The 23,321-nt window shown below is 34.4% G+C and overlaps 1 protein-coding gene across 2 annotated transcripts in view; it reads right to left on the bottom strand.

Annotated features, from left to right (window-relative positions):
• LOC134252051 (serine-protein kinase ATM-like) overlaps nucleotides 1-23,321 on the bottom strand; it is a 294,279-nt gene that overhangs the window by 63,552 nt on the left and 207,406 nt on the right. For both annotated transcript variants that reach the window (XM_062734480.1, XM_062734485.1), the window contains 6 exons: nucleotides 16,895-17,017; nucleotides 16,519-16,727; nucleotides 10,240-10,450; nucleotides 10,034-10,153; nucleotides 9,633-9,788; nucleotides 7,100-7,244 (listed from right to left, as the gene is read on the bottom strand). In XM_062734480.1, coding sequence (XP_062590464.1) covers nucleotides 7,100-7,244; nucleotides 9,633-9,788; nucleotides 10,034-10,153; nucleotides 10,240-10,450; nucleotides 16,519-16,727; nucleotides 16,895-17,017 — 964 coding nt within the window. The remainder of the gene's footprint in view (nucleotides 1-7,099; nucleotides 7,245-9,632; nucleotides 9,789-10,033; nucleotides 10,154-10,239; nucleotides 10,451-16,518; nucleotides 16,728-16,894; nucleotides 17,018-23,321) is intronic.

Below are 23,321 nucleotides of genomic sequence, written 5' to 3'. Positions count from 1 at the left end.
TCCATGCAAGTTAAGTCATTATAGGGCTCATAGTAACTTAGAAATAAAACCTGCATCAAAATGCTAACCTGTTCACTCATTCACAAAAGTAGGTCAGATTCAGCATCCGAAGCAAGCCTGGTAGTGTGCATCCTTAGATGTATCATGCTCGCAAGTTTGGTCAACATAGAGCATATAGTAACTCGGAAATGAAACCTGCTCCAGAAACTTTTATCCTGTTCACTCATCCGGAAAATGTAGGTCAGATTCAGCATCTGAAGCAAGCCTGTAGTTTGCATCCTTAGATGTATAATCCATGCAAGTTTGGTCATTATAGTGCTCATAGTTACTTGGAAATGAATCCTGCACAAAACATTAAACTGTTGACTCATGCAGAACATGTAGGACAAGATTCAGCATCCGAAGCAAGCCCGGTAGTGTGCATCCTTAGATGTATCATCCATGCAAGTTTGGTCAACATAGGGCTTATAGTTCCTTGGAAATGAGACCTGCATCAAAAACATTAACCTGTTCACTTAACAGCAAAATGTAGGTCAGATTCAGCCTCCGAAGCAAGCCTGGTAGTGTACATCCTTAGATGTATCATCCATGCAAGTTTGGTCAACATAGGGCTTATAGTTCCTTGGAAATGAGACCTGCACCAAAAATGTTAACCTGCTCCAAAAACATTAACCTGGTCATTCCTTTGCTGAAACAGGTCGAGGAAACTACCTTATATGGATATTGTTGTGATTGCGCACAGAGGTGCTCACAGCAAACAATTGTCCAATCCAGTGAATGAGCCGAAATGCATGATGGTCTACTACATGTTTATTTTTACTACAAACAAGTGGATCAGGGAAATTTAATCGACTGCAGGAAAGTCAGATAACAATTTTTTTTAAATGTGTTATGAAAAATACGAAGATTGGGCACTAATTAAAATTCCCCATGCTCACATTAACAAACAAAGTAAGTTTTCCTCATTAAATAGTACTTTGAAATACCGCTCACAAAGTCTTCACAAGTAAATAAGACTCAAGTTCTTTAACTCGATATTTGTTAATTTGCCATGTTACTGGTTAAATTTATTTAGTTGTTGCTCAGTAATTTGTTACTAGAAATTAAAAGTTAAATTAAAAAAAAAAAAAAAAGAAAAAAAAATTCTTAAGTTTCACTTTTTTATTATTTACATGTTATATAAACCCTCATGCACGTTGATCATAGAATGTGAGTAGCATATATTTTGAAGTTGATACGTTGAAAACATTGACAATATGTGAGCACACCTCATAGTTGAGTGTGTTTGGACCAAGGAATAGTCTCGTGAAATTGACTTTACACTGACAGCACGGGGAAAGCTGTCAACAAATGGACTTGTACAATGGAGTGGAGAAAACCCTAATTTTTATCATTGTAAATCATTTGTATGTAAATGTGAGCATGGAATTAGTAGATATATGATGCTCATATTGTATTAAGTGTGTAAAATGCTTGGAAAAATGCATCACGTTTTTCAAAGAGCGATTTAAAAAATTGTCCTTTTAGAAACACACGTGTAGTATTTTTGTAGTAAACCATAATGCAACTCACTGAGCTGATTGGTCGATTTGTCAGTCACCTTGGTTCCTCACTTAACATGTAAATTTATTCCGACGTCACAGAAAATAGTTTCCTCGACCTGTGAAATTGCAGCATCTGAAACTTTGACTGTTACAATGAAACACACTAGAAGCATCTTCCATGCATGTCTAATCAATATAGGACATAGAAGTACTTAAAAAGAAAACTGCTCCAAAAAACTTAACCTGGGACGCTGACACCGACGCCGACACCGAGGGTATTACATAAGCTCCCCAAACTTCGTTGAGGTGAGCTAAAAAGTAGGTCACCGTGACCTACTTTTGTGTTAACATGATGTGAAGTCCTGAGATGCATCAACTTACAAGATTTGAAGATCCTAGTCTTTATAGTAAGCAAAATATCAACATTTTTTTTAAGTGTAAATTTTGGTCAACTTTGAAGTGACCTTGAGACCACACCCTTTGCCCCAGGGTCATGCCTTGAACAATTTCTAATCTTCAACATATCCCGACCCTTGTATGTAAGTTTGGTGAAAATCTGCCTGGTGGTTCTACTGACAGGAAAAGAAGATTTTTTAGCAACCAGTACTTTTGATTTTATTTTCCTGATTATCTCCTCTTGTTTTAGGGTCCGACCCCTAGTTTTAGTATAAATGGTAGCCCTTGGGCCAAGGATACCCTGTAACAAATTTGACAATGATTGGCCAAGGGGTTCTTGAGTTATGGCCCATATTCTAAAAAGTTAACGCACACCGCCAGACGCACACCACGCAAATGGCCATAGCATTAGCTCTTTGAGCCTTTGGCTCAGAAGAGCTAAAAATAGTCGTAACACAAATACAGTATAGGGCCTTATGTCCTGGTCCGAATGAAGCAGGGTTCGAATTGACCAGACATCGTCAGAAATGTTCATGCTCAATATATCAATCTGATTTCTTTTCAGTCAATCAAAGACCAATGAAGAGTTTAATAAATTTATATGTTATTCTTTCTAATTGTCAGAGCGTTGTTCTGCAGTATAGTGATTGCATCTAAACTACAACCATGACTCTACTGTTACAAGTACGATCGACTTACGATAGGGCGCGGTAAACAAATGGAGGAAATGGATAAATACAGTAAGACTGGTCAATATCATCAGTTGTTCAGATAAAATCGGATTGCAGATTGTAAAAGTAAAGCTAAGATTAAGAAATTCAATCTTTATAGTCTTGTAGTATTCATGTTTATTTTGTAATTATTTCACCAACTTTAAGGTTGTTCGTATTAAAGTAATCAGTCCCAAAATGTTATTCATGTCATTCGATGCACCCTCTCTGTAGAAATTCATCTGCAACAACCATAAGGTTTTTCTTGCGTAAAAATTAAACATAATATCATTGTTTTGTAGTAGAATTAATTGAAGATACAACTGATTTAATTTTATATTCAAGCTATTATTCATTGTGAGCATTTTAAAAGAAATTGATTTACAGCTGTTGCTACTTTCTATTGCGGATGCATCCACTGACACATTTGGTCGCGTAAAGCTGACTGATCACTAGATGACGAAGAGCTTCGCTCAACGCCATAAAAAATCAATTATTAATGAAAGTATTTATCCCATGTTTAACCCTTTATCCCGTTGATATAGCTCATGTGATATCGTTTTCATATCACACAGTTGCGACGTCACAATGGATTTTGCATTAGAGTGTAGCTGCAATAATGTAGGCCTCTCCGATTTTTTTTTTTATTTGATGTTTTCTGGAGAGGGCTACAATTCCACAGCATCTCCGTAATGAAGAAGTTCATCGTCGAAAACCAAGGCCAAAATGTTCGAACCTCTCCTACTTTGGCTGTAGTTGAATGAGAAGAGAAATATTTCATAGCTCATAGCTCATTAAAATATTGACCAATGTGAGAAAAGCACAGTCAGAAAATGAACTTTGATGTAACCTTTCAATACCCAATCGCAGTTTACAAAATATTTTTGTTTACTTTACTGATGATGTCAGTTGTTGATTTCAATTGTGAAGGAAACAAATATAGTCATTGGCTGAAGATGAAGTCCTAGCTAGCATACACCAGTGTACGAAATTCCTGTCTGCCCGCACGCCCGAGACGCACTAAATCGAGAGCGGACGTATAAACTTTACTTTGCATCAGCCCGCCTGAACGCACTAATTTTACCACACCCCTTCCATTTTTGCAGAAAATGTTTTAAACAAATAAACAATTATTGATCAATAAATCTGTAAATATATGAAGAACACCACCATCGTCTTTTAACCTGAATTTCCTCTGTTTTCATGCATGAAACGATATTTTCAACTTTCCTCTGGTATATTAATTGTGCATAATTTTAACTTAAAGGATCAGATAGAATTCAAACACATTCAATGTGTTTATTTATAAGAAAAGCTTAGTGTACTATATGAACTTTCATCTAAGGGTAACATGCTGTGCTTTTATTCAATGGTTGTTTTAAACTCATTTTTGTTTTAGTTAAATAAAAAAAAACTTAAGTAATATTAAATCATATCACAATATTTTAGCCTTTTAAAATTCTTATTATAAATTAATTATAATGAGTGTTAAAAATTGCTCTTAATAAGTACTAAAATTAAAGATTGTATTTTTTTCTTTTCAATTTCAATTAAAATCAAACAAATAAAATATACATGTGAATATACCTACATGTATAAACGTTGATATTATTAAATAGCATTATGACCATTCATGTATCTATGCTATCTTTCAATGTATTTCAAATGTAAAAAAAATTATAAGAAAAAAACCGGCCCGACAACATAGGACATGTCTTTCAGATTAGCAATTAATAGTGATTATAGTGTACTGATTTTCATTTTTCCTATAACTTTATAATGAAGTAAACAATGACTGTGTGAATAAAATTTTAATCCTTGTAATTATACTGTGTATGAAATTCAAGTGGATGTGAAATAATGTACAAGTCTGAGTGTGTGTATACCCTAGTATTGAATTTTATTATGCGGGCTTGCTAATTTTCAGCAGGGCTGACAGATTTTTTGAGTAGTCAGCCCTGATGGTCCACCTAAATTTTTTCTGAGTTTCAGACACTGCATACACTCGTAAATACTGTAGAAGTACTTTTTTCCACAGGGTCATAATTCCGCGGAGTCTCAACTTCTGTTTAATCTGCAGGTAGAAAATTATGTGAATTTCTTAGACTGTCACTATAAGCCTTACCTTTATATTAAGTATGCTTGGACAAATTTCCGCGGAAAATATGTGACCGCGTGCATAGCATAAATTAATACCACACAGAAAAAAGTACTTCTACAGAATTCAAGATAACAATTATTTAATTATTTATGTGATCAAGCAGCCACAGGTAGGAGAGAAAGCTATAAGTGGACTCCAAACCATGGCTTGAGACAATGAAAGAAGTTATGACATGTACAAACTATTATTATTGTGTGATAAATATTTTAAATTAAAATAATCTTCATAAACACATTTTAAAGAATAAGCAGTCAAATCTTTATGGCCACATTTGCATTTTTTGTTTGCTTCAGTGCATTTTAATAATTCTGCAAATCAGAGGAAAGGGGGTTGGGTTCAGACCCCCCCCCAAATCTTAGCATCCTCCTCTTTTTTCCTTCAGCCTCCAACTCTGAGTATTCTAAGACCCAAATTGCATCAACTGATTGATGATTCTTGGCCAATAAGTACCTTAGATATTCAAAAGAAGGTCTTAGGACTGAAAATATTGCAATATAGCTATAAAATACCGTAAGTAGGTCACAGTGACCTACTTTTTGATTGAAATTTTCTGAGGACTCATGATGCATCAATTGACAAAGATTGATTATTCCATGCTGATAAGTACTTGAGATATTCAGAAGTATGTCACTGTGACCTACTTTTTGATAGACATTCTCCAAAAACCAAAGTTGCATCAACTGACAAAGTTTAACGATTGTAAGCCAATAAGTACCCGAGACATTTAAATATAGCCATAAAATATCTGAATTAGGTCACCGTGACCAACTTTTTGGTCATCATTCTCAAAAATCCCAAGATGCATCAACTGACCAAGTTCAATGATCTCTAAGCCAATAAGTACCAGAGATACTTAAAAATAGCCATAAAATGTCAAAAATAGGTCACCGTGACCTACTTTTCAGTCGTCATTCTGGAAAACCTAAGATGCATTAGCTGACAAAGTATGTTGATTTTAAGCCAATATGTACCTAAGATACTAAAATGTAGCCATAAAATGTCGAAAGTAGGTCAGCATGACCTACATTTTGGTCAACTTATCCAAAGACCCTAGAAGCATCAACTGACAAAGTTTGATGATTCTAAGACAATAAGTACCTTAGATATTCAAAAGAAGGTCACCGTGACCTATTTTTTGGTCTATATTCTCCGAAAACCCAAGAAGCATCAACTAACAAAGTTTGACGATTCTAAGCCAATAAGTACCCAAGATAATTAAATATAGCCATAAAATATCAAAAGTAGGACACCGTGACCTACTTTTTGGTTGTCATTCTTCAAAAACCGAAGATGCATCAAATGACAAAGTTTGATGATCCTAAGCCAATAAGTACCTGAGATATTCAAAAGTTGGTCACTGTCACCTACTTTTTGTTCGATAATCACCGAAAACCCAAGATGCATCAACTAACAAAGTTTGACCATTCTAAGCCAATAAGTACCTGAGATACTTAAATAATAGCCATTTAATGTCAAAATTAGGTCACTGTGACAACATGACCTACTTTTTCATCAATATGTTTTGAGGCCCCAAGATACATCAACTAATAAGATTTGATGTTTCTAAACCTCTCAGTATCTGAAATAATGGGATTTAATGTTTTAAGATTAGCCTTAAACTTAATAAGTAGGTCACAGTGACCTACTTTTGAGTTATCATTGTTCGAAGACCCAAGATGCATCAACTGACAAAGTTTGATGATCATAGGCCTTATTGTGTCCAAAATATGTCTCCAAATCAATTTGAAAACAAATGCTCGCAAAATCACAAAAGTAGGTCACCATGACCTACTTTTAAGTTTTCATGATGTGAAGTCCTAAGATGCATTAACTTACAAGATTAAATTATCCTAGTCTTAATAATAAGCAAAATATAAACGTTTTTATTAAGTGTAAATTTAGGTAAACTTTGAAGTGACCTTGAGACCATGCCCTTTGCCCCAGGGTAATATCCCGTGCAAATTTTGATCTTCAACATATCATGATGCTTGTATATAAGTTTGGTGAAAATCTGCCTGGTGGTTCTGGAAAGGAAGATTTTTTAAGAACCAGTACTTTTGGTTTTATTTTCCTGATTATCCCTCCTTGTTTAAGGGTCCCAAGCCTAGTTTTATAATAAATGGTAGCCCTTGCGCCAAGGATACCCTGTGACAAATTTGACAATGATTAGCCAAGGGGTTCTTGAGTTATGGTCCATATTCAAAAAAGTTTACGCACTCTGCACGAATGGCCACAGCATTAGCTCTTCGAGCCTTTGGCTCAGAAGAGCTAAAAACTATACTACTCACTAGTCTCACGACTGTATTGTGACACATTGAAGTTGGCCAACTGGATGAAAGCATCACAAAGGACTTCCATGTTTTTTACAATTCCACCAATTTGTTTGTCAGATTTTAGCTGGGTAATCAATTTCTTGGCAGCTTCTATTCTTCCCTGTTACAAAAAAAGAAAAGTAAACAAAAAACAAAATTTAATGTAGAAAAAGATTGAAATTCAACAATAAAATAATCATAATATTACAAACAAATTGAACACACCAGTGAAATATAAACTGATGTGCATTCAACAGCATTGCTGCTACGTTTCCACTATATAAAGCTATGCTCTTGAATGAAGAGCTAACCTAGCTGCTACATAGGGAGAGCTAGCATAAATATTTGATTCAAGATGGCCTCCATTGTTACAATTTCGCAACACATACAGTTTTTAAAAAAACAAAAAAACAAAATGCCCATTGGCCACATGGCTCACCTGAGTAGCTTTGACCTTGCTGTTCTTTACCAGATTTCCCCTCTTGTAATACCCATTGTGACCACACCCTATCCCACACGTCATAATTTGGACAATTTAAAATCTACACTATCCCAGGATGCTTTCGCATAAGTTTCAGCTTTTCTGGCCCAGTAGTTCCTGAGCGGCAGATTTTTAAAGATTTTCCCTACAAAGTTCAGTGTTAAACTTGGATTCCAAATTGTGGCCCCACCCTACCCCAGGGGGTCATGATTTGAACAATTTAAAATGTACACTTCCCAAGGATGCTTTCACATTAAGTTTCAGCTTTTCTGGTGAAGTAGTTCTTGATGAGAAGATTTTTTTTTAAAACAAAATTTTAATGTAAAACTTGGGTTCCCTATTGTAGCCCCACCCTAACCCTGGGGGTCATAATTTGAACAATTTAGAAATCTACACTACCCCAGTATGCTTCCACATAAGTTTCAGCTTTTCTGGCACAGTGGTTTTTGAGAAGATTTTTTCTATATTCTACCTAGAAAGTTTTTTCCTACATTTTTCAATGTAAAACTTTTATTCTTGTGGCCTTGCCCAACCCCTTGGGGGTCATGATTTGAACAATTTAGAAATCTACACTACCCCAGTATGCTTCCACATAAGTTTCAGCTTTTCTAGCCTGGTGGTTCTTGAGAAGAAGATTTTTAAAGATATATTTCTGTATATAAAACTTGGATTTCCTACTGTGGCCACGTCCTATCCCCGGGGTCATGATTTGAAAAATTTAGAATCTATACTACCTTAGGATGCTTCCACATAAGTTTCAGCTTTCTCTGGCCTAGTGGTTCTTGAGAAGAAGATTTTTTAATGACCCCACCCTATTTTGATATTTTCTTGAATATCTTCCCTTGGAAGGGGACTTGGCCCTTTACTTTAACAACTTAAATTTCCCTTTACCCAAGGATGCTTTGTACCAAGTTTGATTAAAATTGGCCCAGTGGTTCTTAAGAAGAAGTTGAGTAATGTGAAAAGTTTACAGATGGACGGACAGCCAGACAGACAGATGGACGACGGGTGATCAGAAAAGCTCACTGGAGCTTTCAGCTCCGGTGAGCTAAAAATCAATGCATTTCCACTATATAATCAACAGAGCCCCACCCTAACACCAGAGCCCCTGTCCCTGGGGCATGAAATTAATAATTTTGGAAGAGCCATCCTTATTAAACATAACAATGCACTTGGTTAGTTTATTTAATGCCCATGAGCAGAGGGGAAGAATTTTAAAGAATTTATGCATTTTCACTATATAATCTATATAGCCCTGCCCTAGCCCTAGAACCCCTGACCCTGGGGCCATGAATTTCATAATTTTCGTTGAGGACTAAATGCTGATTATAATCATACCAACAGTTACTGCTTCATGTCCAGGAGTAAAGAAGAAGATTTTTTAAAGATTGCATTAATTTTACAAGGTTTGGCCCAACCCCCAGGGGGGCAGGGACCATGAAATTCACAATTTTGGAAGAGATAGCCTTATTCAAAATAACTATGACAGTATGTTCTTGGTTAGATTATTGAATACCCAGGAGAAGAGAAGATTTTCAAAGAAATAAGTAAATTTCACTCTATAATCTATATAGCCCTGCCCTAGCACTAGAACCCCTGACCCTGGGGCCATGAATTTCATAATTTTGGTAGAGGACTCAATGCTGATTACAATTATACCAACAGTTTGACTGCTTGATGTCCAGGAGTAAAGAAGAAGATTTGGAATAATTTTACTGGTTTTTGGCTCCACCCCAGGCCCCAGGGGTACAGAAACTATGAAATTCACAATTTTTGTTAGATTATTGAATACTCCTTCATATAGCTCAAAGATGCTTATGCCAAAATTGGTTGAAATATGTCCAGCGGTTTCAGAGAAGAAGCTGAAAATGTTCAAATGTTAACACATGATGCATGGCAGATGAAAGGGATAGCAATAGAGTGACTCAGGTGACCTGATAAATAGACAATATAGGCATTGTTTCATTGTGGTACAATACACATTCCATATTGTACAGCCCTTGTAAACTCTGCCAATGCTTGACAGACCTGATTTTCACTGTCACTGGTCTGACTATTTTTAGCCAGTCTACTTTTGCTGCCAGCATTCCTCCTTAGTAGCTCTGAATCTCTTTTAGCATTGACTAAAGCAAAAATACAGAACAGAGTATGGTGGGGATGATCAACAGCTGTGTGATGAATAATCTGAAAACAATAAAATCAGAAGTATAAAAAGTATCGATAGCAACAAATTTGAAAACAAGATCAAAAGATCTTTTAAATAATCTTCACCCAGCAAAGTTAAAACTGAACAAAATATATGATTTGGAATTGAGAGGCCAATGTTGTAACAATTTGAGAGTTCCAATGATGAGATTGAAATTGTCTTTAATAGTTACATGTTTATATATTACTGAATCTCTTTCTTTTGATGTTCAGTAAAGACCTACTTTTTGCAGTGTTTTCTGTAGAGAGGGAGATTGATCAGCAGGTGGATTAGTGTCCATTCTAGCACACAGTTGGTACATCAAACTCAGAAACTTGTAAGATTTAATATTGTCCATGTTTATCTAGGATTTTAAGAAGCAAATTAATAGAGACGAAACACTATACATGTCACATATTCTGAGTGAAATATGTTCTCAAAATTCATTACCATAATCAAACCACTAATGTCTGCATAGGTAGGATTACTGAACCATAGGGATACCAGACGGAATATGCGGATATCGTGTTTGTCCCCATGCTTCAGACATTTGATATAGTTCTGGACAGCCTGTTTTAGGCATCTCCATCTATCCTCCTCCATAGCATTCAGTTCTGACTGATCTATCTCACTCTGTTTGCTTAAAGTTCTATAATATCGACTGAAAAGCAAGAATTTTAGTTTTATTTGACCAAATAAAAACTGCAAAATCATATGTAATGAAATACATGGAGAAAACAAACAGTATTTTAGCTCAAAAGTCCATTAAACATTACAAAATAGGAGCAGAGCAAACATGGACCTCCAAAACATCAGAGGTGGAATCAGGTGCCATGGAGGAGTGAGCATCACCTGCTGACAGATCACTCTCACCAAGTGTTCCTTGTCATGTTCAGGAAAAAAACCCAGAAGTATCTGTGGACAACTTGGTGTGTTAGCTAGTAGATTTTGATTTTTTTAACCCCCCCTCCCCCAACTTCTCTTTTTACCAACATTAACAAGTGCAATTTTACGATCAGGGTCAATAATACAGACCCTGAGACGTGCTACTTCCCCACAGGCTTGCTGCATGAACGGTACACGAACGCTACATGATTTGCACGAAACGCTGCATGGTTTGCACGAAACGCTACACAATTTGCACAAAACACTTTGCACGAAACGCTTTGTACAGGTTTCTCACACGCTTTGTACATGATTCTCACACGTTTTGGCCTCGGTTTGGATTTTCTACTCGGAATCTCTCGGACATTATTACGGTTTTATTATTCAAATATTAATTACATCTCAATCTCTCAAGCTAGTTTAACAGCTGTTTAAATTAAAATTCAGTAAACAGCAGTAATATATAAATGGATAGAAATATTCAATACTCTGACAGTTATAATTAATTAATAAATAATTGTCAATAAATAATTTTGTATTTATTTAATCAGTGTATAGAGATAGAATGCCGATATCATAGTGTACGTATTTTATTCGCAGGCTTACTCACTGCATTATAAATTATTATTTTTATATATTGTTATTCATTACAATACGCTTCTTGCAAATTAATATTTTTACATGTATTATATTGAACAAAAATTTAATTTCTTACTTCAGGTAGCTACAACTCATTTGTTGATTTTAAATAACAGTCATTGATTAAATTGCGTTTGCTTTCCGTAGGCAGATTACATTTCTTGTTTTTTTTTTTAATTAAATAATAAAATTTGTCTATATAATTTATCCGAAAAATGATTACTTTAGGGTCCATTTTATTGCAAAATGTATATTACATGTCAGTAAAAGTGCAGAACAGATTTAGTCAGGTTATCATTTCAGTTAATTCAATGTAGATCTAAAGTTACACATTCGGATATATTAGAAAGAAAACTGAAATATCCTAGATAAAATAAATCAAAGGCCTGAAGGGCCATAATGGCTTACGTGCTTGACATGGATGTAAAATGTAAGGAAATGTAGTATACTAGAATATTACTTAGTGTTTCCTCAGAAATTTCTTACTGCAAGGGTGGGGGGTCGCTGAATTGACGGCCTGAGGCGTTTCTTGGCAGTTGAGTTTATTTTTTCTAAATTCATATTTAAATGAAAAATACAAATTCACTAATAACCTTTTTTAAAGGTAAATAAAAGCTAAATATATAGATTTTGAACAAATTGTCAGTTTTTGCTTAAAATTATTCTACAATAGAGTTTTTCATATAAAAGAGATCTAATCACGAAAAATTGTTCTATTAAAATTTTCTATAAAGCCATTGTCTTTTTACTGTTTTATGTTACGGTATTGTGCTAATTTTGCTATCTACAAATAGGCCCCTAATGACCCTCCCTTATTTTTTTATGTATCTACTCTTGCAGTTATCTTGAAACTTTTTGTTCTCATTATGTAGCACCAATGTAATGCTTACTGCATGTAGATATTGTCACTTGGAGCGCTTCTGAATAGTGTATTAGAAGCACATGCGTTGGAACTAAGTGCTTTCCAGAGTTCATAAAGTAAATTCAGAAACATTGATAATGTTAATCACACGTTTCATTTTCAGTACATGAATGCAAAAATTATGTGTTTAAATGATGATTTTTTTTTTAATGTCGGAGCATCTATGTTATTTATAGAATGACCTGCGAATGTTGGAAAACCCCACATGTACATTAACAATTAAGTGTATTCCTTTTACCCTTCGTACTATCTGACAGCCATCAGTTACATTTTATGGTTATTAATTAATATTTTCATCAACTACAAGCTTGATATTTAGTAATATATGCCATTAATTAAATTGCAATGAACAAAAATTGGCAGTTAGGCTATTGCATCATACCCCGTGCCACGTAACGCATTGAGTTCACAACAATGAGTTGGCGGGAGATCGTGATCGCGTTATTGCCAGGCAAAAACGGCCTTAGGAAATCACTGCTTTTAGCAGCTGTTTAAACAGTTTGTAAGGTAATATACATTTAATCTGTGTTCCTACGAACTATCTGGCGCAATAACGTACTCCCAACAGAGTTCTCTTTCTTTCATTTAGATTGACTTACCTACACGGTGGCGCTGTTGACACATACGGTCAGAAGATATTCTTCCGCATCCTCACAAGAGTTTATTCAATTTAGCTTTTTTTTATTTGGTTTATCTTGTCTTCAGTGGCGAAAATTAAATGAAAATAACAAGGTTTTTGATTAAGGACTTGGTGAGTAATTTTCACAACAAACGTAGAATAAAATTAAAGAAAAGACGAGGACTATTTTATCTTGCTCATGTCTACTAGAATATACAGTGAACTCTTTGCCGTAAAAATACACCGGGAGCTATAATGGCTTCGTAAGCCATAAAAATGATTTACAAAACAAATAATATACAATATGATTCATGAATTACTTCTGAACTTTAAAATATTATTTTCGTGAGAAGACTAGCAAATCAGTACTACATGTATTTACGGCTAGAAATTCATATTTGCTAATAAAAGATTAAATCCATGGACATAAGTTGTACCCATTAAATAATAATCAAACTTTATTTCATCTCCAAAACTTTTCAGGAATGCAACATGTACATGTCGCAAAACAGGTATGTTCAGTTCCATGTACTCGGAGCCCGTGGTTGCTTTTGTAAATGACGTTGATCGCAATTGAAAAGGAGGAAAGAAGATTTCAATATATTTTTAAGGGGTGTGGCGGCACACACAATTAACAAAAGATTTAAAAGAGAATGCAAGAGTCAAACATTATTTATATATAGAAAAATCAAACATTTATTTAAACTAATGTTAAAGTTAACTACAAATTGAAAGACTGTACTATAATTTTCTTTTGACACCCCCCCCACTACACACACACACACACTCCCCGGGAATATCTAAACCTGTGCTCGACGGTGCAAGTGAATTAAAATTCTAATCCATTTATTTGATAATAATGAACAACGAATTATATGTATTAAAAGGTATTAAATGACACATCGTTTCTGAACTTTCTATCAAATACTTTAAATGTAAAGACAAGAGCGGATATCTTTCTTCTTAAAATAAATATATGTGTATATGTATGAATACTGGTATATATTTCTTTCTTTGAGAAAAAAGATATCTAATAACCATAATCGCATTGATAGTATATTGAACTCATTGCCCTTGAAATTGTTGTACATGTACATTATGTATAATTAATTTGAACACATTTTCTTTAGGAGAAAAAAACGCAAACGAATGTATTATACATTACCTAGGGGTGGGACGATTATATACCGATACACCGATACATACCGATATTTTCCTCTAGATACACATTTTATTGATATTTGGAAAAATAAAGCAAAAAAAGTTTTTTTGTACTATATATGGTTAGGTTTAGTGACATTTAGGTATGTGACCAAAATAATTATATTTAGGTTTTCGATACAAGCATGCAAATATCTGTACGAAATGATACACGAACGACCCATCCAAATTGAAAATGAAAGTACCTGTCCTCGGAAAATGGCGGCTTGTACGAAGCGAAGAGATGATGTTGATTATTGAAAACACGCTTTAGAACTAATAAGTCGTTGGTTAGGGGTAAAACGTTTTCACTTTTAAGCAGCCTCGGAAGATTAGACAAGAAAAGTTCAGTATGTAATGTGTGCTATACACAGAAAGTATCGTTTCCAGAACATTTGGTATTATTAATTGTTAGTCCATCTCGTACTTTTTTTTTGTAATCTCAACTTTGCTACAGACTTCAGCAATTAATAATAATGTAAATGTGATGCTTTTTAAAGGTACTTGGACACAGATTTGAAGTCAATATTTTCTCTATAATATTACGACTTATATATTTTAATAGCATTTCACACAAAAATTAATTAAAAATCTTATTCCATTTAAAAGTTATTAAAACTTTAAATGTTTTGGCGGGTTTGATTGACACATGCTTGCACTTTCACAAATTTTAACCTTAATATTAATCCTTAGGAAAAGTGGCATGTGTATTAATGAGAGATATTTAAACTTTTATCCAGAAAAATAATTTTATTCAGAGTAGAGATGTTAGAAAGAAAACTCCTTCACAAGTATCGTCATTCCGAACTAAGAGTTGCGTACAGGATTTAGCAAATCGAGCACACTCGTGTTATGTACACAGTTTTTGTAAACAGGGCACGAGTTATGTTTTTGTTCATGTGTACAATTCACCGGGTGCGTTCTATATCGTCACAGTCTGCTTACCACAACTGCACGGACTGAGAGTATATTGTGTGTTTGTTTTGCTTTCGAACATGTCTACTCTGAATTTACTGCATTACAGTATTAATATTTATCATTTATACACAACAAGATTGCCACTTTTTCCTAAGGATTAAGAATAAAATTAATTTGTGAAAGTGCAAGGATGTGTCAATCAAACCCGCCAAAAAATTTGAAATTTTAATATCTTTTATTTGATATAAGATTTTTAATTAATTTTTGTGTGAAATGCTATTAAAATATATAACTCGTAACATTATAGAGAAAATAATAATTTCAAATCTGTGTCCAAGTACCTTTAAGTGAATCTAATGTAGCATCTAAGTTCTAAGTTCTCTAATGAATTACACAGCTATTTGTAAATAAACAACTTCTTAATAGTAATTTGGTAATAATAATATGTACATGTATTATTGTTTTTGTAAAGTTTTAGTTAATGAAATTGATGAACTTCAAGTATTAATTTCAAAAGCACACATGACTTGATATAGAATAATTTGATGATTTAATGTCAAGACAAAAAAAAAAAAAAATAATTTAGCATAATATCGAGATATGCATCATATCGTGCTACTGTATCGAGATACGTATCGTATCACAAGATCTGTGTATCCTCCCACCCCTAACATTACCGTGTAATTTCATTTACTTATTCCCATTTTTAACTCCTAAAATACCACAAGTATAACTAATAAAATAATAACACAATTTGACATCATGACATCTACTTCCGAATGAATCTTACACATTTCTTACATGATTCTTACACGAAAGTCGCACGTTTCTCACACGCTTGCTACACGACTTGCACAAAACGCTCGCACGAAACGCTACACGGTTTGCACGAAATGGAAAGCGCATGAAAGTTACACGCTTTTTTTGGGTAGTAGCACGTCTCAGGGTCTGTAACAATGCAGTGCATCTTTCAAGTCATTTAGTCAGAAGGATCTTAAGTTATGGTCTGGTCTTGTTTTTCTTAATTTGACCTTGAATGAAGAAGGTGGTTTAGGTCATTTTCAAACAAATCTTCAATTACATTATTCCAATTGGATTACATGCGCTGATATTTTTTTCAATAAAATATCAAATATTTGCCAGATTCGATGTGCTGCCTATTAATACAATAATGCCTGTTTTTTTAGTGGACTGCCTCTAAATTCTTTACTGTTTCTTATCAATTCTCGGTAAAATAATTTGAAAAGTTCAGAAAATGGCACAGATTTGTTTTAAAATTAATTTTAATGATTTGGGGGCTTTATTTTGTAACCTTGATCTTGAGCCTTACAAAGGCTGATTTGTTAAACAGGTTGACCCCAATGGGTTGGAGAAAAAAAGTGTCGACCTATCATTAAAATAATTATGGTAGGAACTTCCAGTGTTTTTCCATAGCAGTTATATCCCAGACAAGATTTCAGACAGACAGACAGATAAGGTGATTTCCATATATTACAGACAGTAGGGGTGAATGGACACATCACTACAGCTTAAGTTAGATATTTACTCTTTCTCAAGATTGTCCATTCCAAGCTGTTGCATCCTTGTTATTTCCTTTTTTGCCTTTGTCATCAAGTTCTGCTTGGCTTCAAATGTACTTGACTTCATGTAGTTCACAATGTGTTGATACTGACCATCAGCAAACCGAGCCAGAGAAAGATACGCATCTAGAATTGTATCCCCTTTCTCCTCCAAGCTCTCTAACAAACTCACTGTCTGAAGGAATATCATTTTGTCATCATTCCAAAGTCCTCATTCTCAAAGCATAGATAATTTCTGAATTCACGGGACAAAAAAGCTTACTACAATTTAAGTATTCTTTGCCTCATTTCTTCCATAAATTTGAAAATAACCTTGTACATCATAACGTGACAATATCTTACCTTTTCAAGATACTCTTCCATAATGGTGTTGGGATCTTCTAAATTAGTTTCTGCTGCCCAGTTTCCATACATACTGAGGACTCTAGGGTACAGCTTTGCTGCTTCCAAGTTGCTTTCTTGTTTCTTATTGAAATAAAAAAAATAAAGTGCCCCATCACTGCATGATACGCCTGTCAAATAATTTCTATCATCATGAACAGTTTAAAGTGCAAGAAAATAATGTCAATCTTGATTCCATGATTTTCCCATTCCTTAAAGTATTTGATGTTTACACCCCTGTGGTGAAGGCATTAATTATAAAAAATGTTACATCATAAATGTGTTAGACCTTGTCGTATCCCCATCATATTAAGCAATATCAAATTAGTCTTTTTAAAACAACTTAATCTATACCAAGTTAAAGCTGAACAGGATTCGTAAAAGGAATTTGTCCACCATTTTTGTTCCCGAGTCTCGCTACTCTGCAGACCCCTATATATAGGGCAAAACTTAGACACTGTTCAGTGTAATCAGTCGAAACCGAAGAAGACGGACGTATGCTATACAGCACTCAGTAGCAAGAATAATAATGTAATATTTGGTCTAATGCAGGAAAATAAGATACCAAATAAGTTTACAATTATAGTTGTATAAGTCAGTGCAGTATACAAACACGTAACTGCAAAATAATATAAACAAAGGTAATGCAAGATAACCAGCACGAACACGGGTCGCCATTTCACACCGATACCCGTGACAATAAAGCAGTCAGGTGTAACAAATGCGACGAGTATACCCTAGTATTGATGTATCGTAGATTATGCTATCGAAAATGGCGTATGCCTATTTACGAGTCTTGTTCAACTTTAATTTTGAAACTACAAGGCTGGCCATCAAATGACATATGCTATAAACTGACTAGCAGTTCTCCTGTCTTATTCCCGAAGGAAACAGATAAGAGCTGCTTGATCAGAGATGCTTTACAGAAATGACTGAGACAGCTAGCCTTCTTACATTGAACTCATTAATCTTTAACTGGATGCTTGTCCACTCATTACTCCCAAGGGATGAATGGATCAGAACTATCTACCATAAAACATTTTTTTTTTAAATACTGCATCATAATTTTTTTTAGATTTAATGTCAGACAGGTTTTAATCTGCAATTCATATGGACAAATGGACATGCTAATTCCAACCCCACTCAACTAAAATGAGTTTTAAAAATATTATATATAATATCAGATTAGTTTACTATGCAATATCAAATTAGTTTTAATTACTCTTCATCAAATTCATTTTAAAACTTGGGCTAGCCAACAAGAACTATCTTTAATTCAACAGGCTGACACCCATTTGCCCAATTCCAAAGGGATATAGATAACACCTGCTTGATCAGAGATGCTCTACCAGTTAGCTCCTCACACTAAACTCATTAAGTTCTCTCTGATTTGACAAGCAATTTTCTGTTATCAAAATTCTTCTTGACCAGCGCTTTATAATTATACCTATGGGAGAGATGGAATTTCTCTTATAACATACATTACATTAAATTTTGTTACTGTTATAGATTGCTGTAAAGTATACAGCTCTGCATACTTTTTAAACTCACATGGTTTTACACACAAATAAAGGTCATATGTTTCCAAAAATATTTTATAGCATAATAGCAAAAGAACAAGGTAATGCACATAAACTGTACTTGATATCCTTTGTCAAGGTAACACACCCCTTAAAAAACTGAATGATTTTTTTAAAAGACTCTCTTAAAAGATTTTAAGCAAAAAAACAAGAGGCCTATGGGCCACATCACTCACCTGAGCACTAAGGGTAGGAAAAAGTAGAAAATGGCTTTTTATTGTAAAGTTTAAATCCAAAAGTAGTCCCATGACCAATCATGGATTTGCTATTTTTTAGAAAATGATTTTTAAAGAATTTTCCTATATATATCTTTAAAAAATTTGGTCGGCCATTTTGGCCCCGCCCTACCCCTGGGGGTCATGATTTGAACAAATTTGAATCTACACTACCTGAACATGTTTCCATATAAATATGATCAATTATGGCTTTGTCATTCTTGAGAAGAAGATGTTTAAAGAATTTTCCTGTATATTTTTATGTAAAACTTTGGTCAGCCATTTTGGCCCCACCCTACCCCCGGGGGTCATGATTTGAACAAACTTGAATCTACACTACCTGAGCATGCTTCCATATAAATATGATTAATTATGGCTTTGTCATTCTTGAGAAGAAGATTTTTAAAGAATTTTCCTACGTACTTCTATGTAAAACTTTGGTCGGCCATTTTAGCCCCGTTCTACGTTCTACCCCCGGTGGTCATGATTTGAACAAACTTGAATCTACACTACCTGAACATGTTTCCATATAAATATGATCAATTATGTCTTTGTCATTCTTGAGAAGATTTTTAAAGAATTTTCCTTTTTATTTTTATGTAAAAGTTTGGTCAGCCATTTTGGCCTCGCCCTACCCCAGGGGGTCATGATTTGAACAAATTTGAATCTACACTACCTGAACATGCTTCCATATAAATATGATGAATTATGGCTTTGTCATTCTTGAGAAGAAGATTTTTAAAGAATTTTCCTATATATTTCTATGTAAAACTTTGGTCGGCCATTTTGGCCCCGCCCTACCCCCGGGGGTCATGATTTGAACAAACTTGAATCTACACTACCTGAGCATGCTTCCATATAAATATGATGAATTATGGCTTTGTCATTCTTGGGAAGAAGATTTTTAAAGAATTTTCCTATATATTTCTATGTAAAACTTTGGTCGGCCATTTTGGCCCCGCCCTATCCCCGGGGGTCATGATTTGAACAAACTTGAATCTACACTACCTAAGCATGCTCCCATATAAATATGATGAATTATGGCTTTGTCATTCTTGAGAAGAAGATGTTTATAGAATTTTCCTATATACTTCTATGTAAAACTTTGGTCGGCCATTTTAGCCCCGTTCTACCTCCGAGGGTCATGATTTGAACAAATTTGAATCTACACTACCTGAACATGTTTCCATATAAATATGATCAATTATGGCTTTGTCATTCTTGAGAAGATTTTTAAAGAATTTTCCTATATATTTTTATGTAAAAGTTTGGTCAGCCATTTTGGCCCCACCCTACCCCCGGGGGTCATGATTTGAACAAACTTGAATCTACACTACCTGAGCATGCTTCCATATAAATATGATGAATTATGGCTTTGTCATTCTTGGGAAGAAGATTTTTAAAGAATTTTCCTATATATTTCTATGTAAAAATTTGGTCGGCCATTTTGGCCCCGCCCTATCCCCGGGGGTCATGATTTGAACAAACTTGAATCTACACTACCTGAACATGCTTCCATATAAATATGATGAATTATGGCTTTGTCATTCTTGAGAAGAAGATTTTTAAAGAATTTTCCTATATATTTCTATGTAAAACTTTGGTCGGCCATTTTGGCCCCGCCCTACCCCCGGGGGTCATGATTTGAACAAACTTGAATCTACACTACCTGAGCATGCTTCCATATAAATATAATGAATTATGGCTTTGTCATTCTTGGGAAGAAGATTTTTAAAGAATTTTCCTATATATTTTTATGTAAAACTTTGGTCGGCCATTTTGGCCCCGCCCTATCCCCGGGGGTCATGATTTGAACAAACTTGAATCTACACTACCTGAACATGTTTCCATATAAATATGATCAATTAAGGGTGAAACGTTTACTGAATTTTGTAAACGTTTAAACGAACAGCAATAAACGAAACGGTACCGTTTAAACGGGAGGATTTTTTGTGTTGAATTTTTATGGCTTCTTACTCATGAAACACTAATTTAATAAACCATTCTTTCACTATAATGTAAGTATGAGTTGTCATTACTGTTTATTTGTTGGTTTTTATGCCAAAAGAGTAGGAAGTGTCAAAAACTGAAATGAGATAGTAATATAAAAATATAATACGATAACATTGAGGATTCCGGTTTACGTTCATTTTTTCAAAGCTCTATATTCAACATTGTACAGTTATGAGCATGATACTTTTTATTTTTTTATCAATAAAAAGCAACAACAGTGGTTATATATTTTAGAACATATACTGGGAAAAATAAAATAATACATCGCTAATTTTCACTACTCGGAAATCGGAATTAAATATGTTAGACCATATTAATTTCTAGATAGTTTTGTTTAATATTGTGTTTCCGGTATCGATTATTACAGAAAAAAATGTTTGTAACAGACACGGGGTGTGTCTTCTTTGGTAAATATAAAATAAAACAACTGGTTTGAATGAAAGTATTTTGTCTGATAGACATTTATATTAACCTTCGTGTAAACGTTTACTCAATTTGTAAACGTTTAGAGCATTTAATCGAAACGTCACCGTTTACACGTGTAATCGTTTCGCCCTTACGATCAATTATGGCTTTGTCATTCTTGAGAAGATTTTTAAAGAATTTTCCTATATATTTTTATGTAAAACTTTGGTCCGACATTTTGGCCCCTCCCTACCCCCGGGGGTCATGATTTGAACAAACTTGAATCTACACTACCTGAACATGCTTCCATATAAATATGATGAATTATGGCTTTGTCATTCTTGGGAAGATTTTTAAAGAATTTTCCTATATACTTCTATGTAAAACTTTGGTCGGCCATTTTGGCCCCGCCCTACCCCCAGGGGTCATGATTTGAACAAAATTGAATCTACACTACCTGAGGATGTTTCCCCCTAAGTTTCATCTTTCCTGGCACAGTGGTTCTGGAGAAGAAGATTTTTAAAATATGCCACCAAATTTTCATTAATTCCCAATTATCTCCCCTTGAATGAGGGCGTGGCCCTTCATTTGAACAAACTTTAATCCCCTTCACCCAAGGATACTTTGTGGCAAGTTTGGTTGAAATTGGCCCAGCGATTCTTGAGAAGAAGTCGAAAATGTGAAAAGTTTACAGACAGACAGACAGACGGACGCCGGACGAAATGTGATCAGAAAAGCTCACTTGAGCCTTCGGCTCAGGTGAGCAAAAAAATGATGCAAAAATTATAATGATTCTTCAATATCATTTTAAAAATTCATTTACTATAGTTTTTGCAGTAGTATGTGCTATGTATGTAATATTTAATTCAATTCTTAAACATTAATATTTTTCAATGAACTTTGATTATATATCATTTTCCTCTCGGTTTCATTGGGATCTAGTGACAAAAAAGGATAAGCTGCACATGGAAACCATGCAAAAAGGTAAGATTATTTATTATTTCTTTTTAAAAAAAAAACATGTTATTGTTACTATTGAAAAGATTTTTTCCTACATTTTTGGACTTTGTTACTTTGAGTAAGACAAATCTCTCTTGATGCTAGACTTCAGATCATTACTTTGAGAAATGCAAAATTAACGTGGAAAGAAGTAGAACAATAGGTAACAGAGAGATACTGCATCTCCATCTCACACTACGGCCTCATGTGACGGTATAAGTTACATGGCACATTGCATGACTTGCCTAGACAAGGGAGAAAAAGCAAAGTCACCCACAGACAAGAAAGAGTGATAAAGAACCTAGCGTTGCAAGATAGGAGATTTACAATAAGAGAGCTGAAAACAAAGATTGTAACCAGGATATCCTTAAGTGAAATGACTAAGAAAGAACAAGAGGCCCATGAGCCTTATAGGTCACCTGTGTTAGTATCCCATAAAAACTTTACAACAATTTTATTTGATTCATGTTTTAAACCTGAGGCCATGAAATTCACAATTTATCGTTTACAGGCACCATTGCTTATCATAAATATACACTTAGAATGCTTACTTTGGTTACTAAATACCAAGAAGAATTTAAGAGTAAGAAAGAGAAAACAAATTAATGCATTTCCACTTTGTAACCAGTTGTGCACTCTATCCCACAGGAACCACAGACCCTGGGCTTATATATTTCAAAATTTTGGAAATTTTAATATCATGAATTTTATTTCATCATAAATTGTTGATTAATACCAAATTTCAAAGCATTAATATATTTTCAGACTATGTACCCCCCTCCATATACCTCTGACCCAGGGGCCCAGAAATTAACCATTTTGGAAAAGGCAGCTTTCTTCATCATAATATGTACTTAGATGATTGGCATAATACCCAGGAGCAAAGGAAAAGATTTTCAAAGAATTCATGCATTTTCATTATATAAACATTAGAGCCCCACCCTAACACAAGAAGCCCTACCCAGGGACCCTGAAATTCATAAATCTCAAGGAGGCATCCTTCCTCCTCATAACTATGTACATAGAAAAGAAGATTTTCAAAGAAATAATTCATTTTCACCATGTAATCTTTATAGCCCCGCCCTAGCACTAGAACCCCTGACCCTGGGCCCATGAAATTCACAATTTTGGAAGAGGCAGCCTTATTCAACATACATATGCACTTGGTTAATTTAT

The sequence above is a fragment of the Saccostrea cucullata genome, unplaced genomic scaffold (genome assembly GCF_032062105.1).
Source record: "Saccostrea cucullata isolate Sc308-1 unplaced genomic scaffold, CSIRO_AGI_Scuc_v1 ctg1, whole genome shotgun sequence".
NCBI classification, from domain to species: domain Eukaryota; kingdom Metazoa; phylum Mollusca; class Bivalvia; order Ostreida; family Ostreidae; genus Saccostrea; species Saccostrea cuccullata.
Note: the sequence above shows the minus strand (reverse complement) of the source record. Positions and strands in the feature narration are given on the sequence as shown.